The sequence below is a fragment of the Mizuhopecten yessoensis genome, unplaced genomic scaffold (genome assembly GCF_002113885.1).
Source record: "Mizuhopecten yessoensis strain PY_sf001 unplaced genomic scaffold, ASM211388v2 scaffold11177, whole genome shotgun sequence".
Taxonomy (NCBI): Eukaryota; Metazoa; Mollusca; class Bivalvia; order Pectinida; family Pectinidae; genus Mizuhopecten; species Mizuhopecten yessoensis.
Window position 1 is genome coordinate 1,567,740 of NW_018408918.1, and position 7,865 is coordinate 1,575,604.

The following is a 7,865-nucleotide window of genomic DNA, read 5'->3' on the forward strand; positions in this document are numbered from 1 at the left end:
GCTTGCCTCCTTGTGATAGCGCGGATCTGATGCCGACTTTATAGTGCTATCTCACTTAAAAACCATGCCGAAGGCACCCATCACAGCATTCCGTTCGGTCACATTACACTGACAACGGGTGAACCAGTTGTTTCTATTACCATAAATACTGAACCTAAAGCAGGGAGAAACAAATACCATTTTTAAGGACTTTGGTATGTCTCGGTCTGGGGTCAGAACTTATTGTCTTTATCACCTGTACGAACGCTCAACATTAAGGCCAGAAGTGAGGCGTTGCCAAGCAAGGCGCTAGGAAATAAAAGGTAGTTAGAAGTAGAAAGAAATATATAGATCTCAAAGATTACAATGGGTGCAGCAAAGGACTTGGGGCCTTATTGGTCATGTTTGAAAATTTCAACTTTATTTACCATATCCTTTTATCAACATCATATTGGTTAATTAGGGCTATCTTTCTTTGTGTATATTTTTTCTAACGCGCATGAGTAGATGTCCCACCAAAGCAATAAAATTACGTTGCTATGCAGAAATAACCAAAATATGGTGTTTTGGACAGTAAGCATGCAGAAATGAAAGCCTCCTCATATGACAAACAAAATTCCTTTCTACCGATTAACACTGATATGACAGTTTTTAAGCATGTCAAATATTTATTTGTTTGGTGCATGCGCAGACTTTTAAAAATTGAAAAGTGTTCAGTTATTTTCCTTCTAAGTGGCGAATTTTCAATCAAAAAGAGCACAACAGACGATATTCGCGCATTTTATTATAAAAATGCGGGTGTATGTCTCTCTTTGTAATGTCACATGTCTCCTAATCCAGTGTCGAATGAATTTGAAATTTCATATTTGCGTAATTCATTTATTCCAGATAAGGAATATAACGAATAATTCCAAAAATCCCCGACGAGGCTGGAAATTACACTTAACGGCCCTAGTCCTTTATTCTGTTCGCTGTTGTGTCCCCAAATAGAGGACACCAAAGCAAGTCCCCAATTCTGCAGGGGGTTCAGGCATAAGTCGCCTCCTACGATACATGCAATGGGTAACAGCAGGTGTATTCTTTTCCAGATCCCCCACCTGCAGGGGTGCATTGGTATGGTTCGTGCATAGAGGTTGATGTTTCCTTTTCTTAAGATCCGTTTCACAGGACGGAGTAAAAATTAATGGCTAGGGTGTATGTTGTCTACAGCTCCCCGGGTAGAATTTCTACGTAGAGAAACGGGTAAGATTTGTATCGTAGAAAAATGACCACGGGTAGGTTTTCTACGCGAGTCACTTTTTCATGTTACACCGGTATGAACGCAAATCGGTTACATACCTATTTACCATGGATTATGTATGTATCCGCTTTTCGTGCATACCGGCATGACATTGAATAACATGTCATTCAATCCTCACATATAACAAATATACCTGATAATAATATGTTGTTCAATCCTCACTTATAACAAAATATACCTGATAATAACATGCGATTTCCCGTCATTGCTGAATATCTACCTTAATGCTATGCATTCTTTGGTCCTCGTTTATTGACATCAAAGGCCCCGTATCGGCAGCGTTGATAAACAGGTTTGACTGTCGACGTGTGGCGATAGCAGACGGAGTAGTATCCAGTGTGGGATTGTTCCTCTCCACCTTCTCGCCAAACCTTGATGTCATGATTCTTTTGTATGGTGTCGTAGGAGGTACGTTTACTACTGAAATAAAAATTGTAGTGCACCTTGTATTCATCCTTTATGTATTGAGTGAAAACAATTCATATTAAGAATAATAAAAAATGAGAAATATGATACAGTGGCAAAATCTTAACTTAAAGTCAATACGAAAATACAGTAATAGGAACACAACACCCCCCCCCCCCCCCCCCCCCAAAAAAAAAGAGAAAATACAAAGATGGCCCGAAACCAAAGTAGGAGACAAAAACGCAGATGCCGTGGAGGGACTAGCGTTCCCTCCTCCATCTGTGACATTGTCGTAATGTGTCTATTATAGATAAATGTATGTAGCTCACCAACTATCTTAGGTGCAGTGAGCATTTCTTATTATGGTTGACATTGGAATCTTAAGTTGAAAGGTAGAAACCATTTTATGATTTTTACCAGGCTAGCTAGATACATATCCAAAGTCTGACTATAAGAAAGATGTGGACAAACAGGACAAAAGCACAAAACACAAGAAAAACCTTTATTTTTAAGAATGAGTACGAAAGAGAAACACTGCTTGTTTTGCAAAAAAATACATTCTCAAATGAACCAAAAAAATGTTTCATGTTCGTTCATTTGTGTATATTTACGTCAAATACAATATACAGCTATACTTACATGTATTATTAATATTACTGACGTCAGGTTTTGGAATTGGACTTGTGTACATGGCTTCACTCGTAATCGTGAGTTACTACTTCGACAAACGGCGAGCACTTGCTACAGGAATTGCCACCTGTGGATCTGGTGTTGGAAGTTTCGTGTTCGCTCCAGTGTACGAGTTTCTGTTGGAAACCTACGGTTGGAGGGGAGCAATATGGATTGTTGCAGGGATAATGTTTAACTGTGTTCTATTTGCCATAATATACAGACCTCTCACTACACACGGGCGTGAAACGTCTTCAACGGGATATGTTGGAACACTTAATGATGAGAATAATACCGAAAATACAACAAGTGATACAGACGTGAGGTTCAAATCACAGATATCCCAATGCATCGCAAAAACTCAAAAACTTGCACAGCTGCTGGACGTTTCACTTTTTACTAATGCAGGTTTTGACTTGTTCTTACTGTCTAGTTGTATCGTTGCCATGGGTACGTATACTGAGTTGCAATCCCCTCGTTTTTTCTTAATCAAAAATTGAAATATGATTCATCTTCTTGACAGAAGTAAGTATCACTTTTAGTTTTTGTTGCTGAACTTCAAAACGCTTATACAAATAATTTTTTGCATCTTTTTTTTCTTGATACTCGCACTAAATATTGTAATTTACATATCTTTGACCAGCTAATAATGTAAATTACAAGATATTGCTTCAGTATTGTCAAATTACAACATCTTGCTTGAAAACATTTCATCATTTACAAGTAAGATTTTTTATACGTTTCAACAGGTTCGCAAGTTCCATATAATTTCCTACCAGCTTCGGTCCTGGAGAAAGGTTTATATGAGACTGACGGCGCACTCCTGATATCCGTTTTGGGCATCGCTACAACCCTGTCGATGGTCATAGTCGGACTGGTGGCCGACTATCCCTGGGCGGATAGTCTTATCGTAGGGGGTGTGGCTACATGCTTTCTCCCGTACTACAATGACTTTAGCTCTTTGGCTATATACTCCGTGATTATGGGAATTCCATTAGGTAGGTACATATATTAGTTTCTATGTAATTTATCATATGTAGGTATTTTAGGATATTGATACCCGAGGAGATAGAATATGATCATGAAATAGTTGTCAATTGCCGACGGCAACATCGTCATAGTCAGTGAAAAGTCGTTTTAACGGGCAATTGTTTGTGATGTCATAATGTAACGTCTTCCTGTAAAAGCCACTAAGTATACCTATGTGGGATTAATAGAATCTCTCACCCCCTCTCAACCCGAGAAGAAGATTCTTAGGTTGCCTAACACGAGGTTTTGTCGAGTGTTCAGCATCTTGCCCTGGGGGATGGTATTCCACTTTCTCACCCTGGAGGGGGTGAATGATTCTTCTTCTTACCCTGTTCTCTCGTTGTGTATCATACAAAATATAATGCTAACGTTACATGCTAAATTCAGGGTTGACATGAAGTTAATGCATTGTTGAAATGACGTCATTGCAATGTTGACGTTACGTCATACAATTGTTATTACAAGGGGAATCCCCCGTCTCAACCATAGGGTGAGGCAAAAATATCCCACACCATGAAAAGCGTGAATATACCTGTCCAGGGTAAGAGAACCACGCTTCCCACATGAGTATTTCGTTTGTTACACGTGGATCTTATATCAAAAGATGTGGGGGAAATATCATTTGATTATTATCTGGAAAGGTAAGAAAGACCTTGACATTTACTTTAGTTTTAGTTTCAGATATATCAGCAATGTTTTATCTTTAGATAACAAGAAATTAAAAAAACACGAAACGTTAAACCCGAAATTTACAGATTACTAGAAAGTTAGGATTATTAACTTTGGATGCGCGAACCTTAAAAATTAAAGCGCTGTACAGTACATATCGATATAAGGACTCACACAACTAAATCAGCCCATCAGTAAGTGTATCATACGTTTGTAGTTCCTATTTAAAATAAGTTCCGGCTAATTACTGGGCCAATGAAGGAGTTTAATAAGGAACTGATGACAGATTTTTAGATAAATGAAATGTTCAGGTATTTAACTTTTAAAAAAATATATACTTGATATATTTCCATGTCTGTGTGCGGATTTGCACAGGGGCAAAATGTCTGGGGGCGTTTCTGTTTTGGGTCACCGGTTTTGCTTGTTAACTTCCAGTTGTCAACTTCTTGGCGCTGTGACACTCCAATATGCCACTAAACCTACCAAAAAAGTCATTTTGTAGCCTTTGCAAGGTATGAATTTATGAATCTAGACAGTTGTCACTAGTTTTTAACTTCAAATATTAAGGTTATTAGCTAAAATGTTTGGTAATAACATATAGTAAATGATTTAGTTGTGTGAGTCCTATAATTGTAAAGAGGAATAGACCTGTTTTTTCTGTGTTTACTTGTGTGAAAATTAAGCACCTGAGCATGAAATGTAAAGCTATAGAAAATATAGCTACTATGGAATTATGTTAAGTTGGGGAAAAAAGGAAATTCAGATAATTATCATCGGTTCAAATTTTATTTGTGTCGTAGACATATATAGTATTACATGATTATTATATAGCTAATTCATGTATATTAAAAGTAGTGCTGGTTTAAAAGGAATAAAATTGCATTAGGCATATCATACTTGTAATTCATTCGAGTTATGTTTCCTTTAATTCTCGTTTTTGATTTTTGATAAGAATTTATATCAAATAGATCAAGTTTATATCCGAAAGAGCTTACCCGCGATGGATATCGTGTTGTAAAGAACACTTGTAACGACATTATGAATCTTCTCCCCACTAAAACAGCAATAACCTTACACATCTCACAAAGGTAAATGATTATATGTTAACATACGCATGCGTATCTTTTTGTATAGTTAGATCCATAGATGGTTCTGATAAGTGTCAGAAAAATATCCGTTGAAATGAAAAAAAAAAAAATTATCATATTCTTTATTAACCATGCAGCATCCTTCATAAAACTACTGATATGGGCATATATATATATACATTTATCATAATTTCAATATTGACGGTACGAAATATACTGATATGGACATATGTATATTATAATTTCAATATTGACAGGTATGTGTCTGTCTCTTCCTACGATAATCGTGCTGGAGTTCCTCGAATTAGAACGATTGCCAAGCGCGTTTGGATTGTTGACCTTTTTTATGGGAATATCAACCATAATTGGACCTCCGATAGCAGGTAATAAAATTAATTATCTTGTCTAATCCTTAAAAAATCATAGAAGTTAACTAGCCAGAACATAAATATCTGCTACCTTGCTGGTACTTAAATAAGTCAAACTACAATTGAATGTTAATACAGAACCGGATATACTGAATGCCTCGTATATCTGTCAGTCAGTATTGTGTCTAATTGAAGTGTTTAACGATTTATGCTAACTTGGATATGTCAAATATATGTATATCTCGATGTTTTTATGCGTAATTTCAACGTCTTAGATACAATAATTAGCCTAATCTGAGTTTAACGCAAATGCTTTGTGAATACCACCATACCCTTTTTTAACACAGAGATCATTCACGTGCATATTAATGTGTATATTGATACCCATTACAGACTTAAACTAGTTTCGGTGACTCCAGGACAGTCATCATGACTGTAATTTAAAGTGCATCAAAACAAATATCTTAAGTGTATAAAGGCTATATAATAGTTGTTTATATATGTATAATATTATGTAGCGCTTATATTTTGGTTGGATTAAAGCGATAAAGTGAGACTTTTGTAAAAAAAAAAAAAAATATTAGATCAGGAAGATATTTTGTTAATGTTATATTAGTCCATTTAATTATCAGTTTACGGAATATTCAAGTTGTGTTCTTCTCTTTTTTCAGGTTTCCTAGAAGACATGACCGAAAGTTACTCAGCAGCCTTCTATTTTGCAGGAGCTACCTTTGTATTAGGTGGAATTACTTGTTTACCCATACGATTACTCATTAAATGTAATTCACCTGTTTTAGACACTGACGTACCCACTGCAGATGTTGTCGAAATGACACACTTGTAATTATATATGTGTAAGATGTACTTCCAGTGCGATACGGAGATAACATACAAAATATTTACTCTACCTTGAAAGTACTGAATTTGAAGACTATTGTGTATTATATATCGCGTATCTAGTTATTAATGGTAAAAGTACAAAGTTGTTAAGGTCATTTAAAGCACATCATCCAGATGCAAACACGGAGCTCTGGATTTGACCAAGTACCATTAAACAAAACAAATTACATAGTCAGCCTAGGTTCTTACACGGTTTTGAGCATCAATTAGCCTCTCTTAAACGGTTTTATGTTTCCCGTTTAATTTCTTCTGTATCCAAGTTGCATACTGAGCCTTTATTCCAGGCATTTTTATAGCTTTAATTTGCATCGTTCCGCAAGGTTATAATCACATAATCAACGCAATTAAAATAAAACTGAAGAGTCCTTAAACTCTAATTCGATCTAAAAAAGGTCAAAAGATAAACAAATCACACTGAGACGTTTGAAATAAGACCAGGTGTTTCGTAAGGGTACTCGTTTTCAGCTTCAACAACGATAGGTCTTTCTTGAAAAATTAGAAAAATCTAAATAATGTCACGTCCTCATAGCGAGATATAGGGTTTTGGCAAAAAAAACAGACAATCTAATGAGCATACTAAAAAAAACCAGACATACTAATGAGCATTATAAAACAGACATACTAATGAGCATATTAAAATTCAGACATACCAATGAGCATAATAAAGACATACTTATGAGCATAATAAAAAAACAAACATACTAATAAGTATACTAAAAAACAGACATACTAATGAGCATAATAAAAAGCAGACGTACTAATGAGCATAATAAGACAGACATACTAATGAGCATAATAAAAACAGACATAATATTGAGCATAATAAAACAGACATACTAATGAGCATAATAAAAAGCAGACATACTAATGAGCATAATAAAAAACAGACATAATATTGAGCATAATAAGACAGACATACTAATGAGCATAATAAAAAACAGACATACTAATAAGCATAATAAGACAGACATACTAATGAGCATAATAAAAACAGACATAATATTGAGCATAATAAAACAGACATACTAATGAGGATAATAAAAAACAAACATACTAATGAGCATAATACAGACATACTTATGAGCATAATACAGACATACTTATGAGCATAATACATACATACTAATGAGCATAATACAGACATACCTGTACTAATGAGCATAATAAAACAGACATACTAATGAGCATAATAAAAAACGGCCGTTACGCAATTGAGCGATTCTTTTGATGCACATTAAAGTATCAAACAAGTATTCTCGTCTCATCTTCAAGGTGACGCACACTGAATCTACGATTTTGTCATGACATATTCCAGGGGCGCAGAGAGTGTAAGTGAGGCAAACCCCTAAAATATCGAGGATGGGGCAAAATAGCCATTGTGACCATTTTGATTGACAAGTTGAAATCTGTCAGTTGTAGCTTGGTCAATAATTTATTATACTGAAAATAATCATACAG

The 7,865-nt window shown here is 35.4% G+C and overlaps 1 protein-coding gene across 1 annotated transcript; it reads left to right on the top strand.

Moving 5' to 3' along the window:
• Window positions 1–1,468: 1,468 nt before the first annotated feature.
• On the top strand, window positions 1,469–7,502 carry LOC110440302 (monocarboxylate transporter 9-like). The gene is made up of 5 exons (XM_021483278.1): window positions 1,469–1,687; window positions 2,351–2,803; window positions 3,103–3,351; window positions 5,397–5,522; window positions 6,179–7,502. Exons 1-5 carry the CDS (start codon window positions 1,504–1,506, stop codon window positions 6,349–6,351), a joined length of 1,185 nt encoding a protein of 394 aa, XP_021338953.1. The 5' UTR covers window positions 1,469–1,503; the 3' UTR covers window positions 6,352–7,502.
• Window positions 7,503–7,865: the final 363 nt, after the last annotated feature.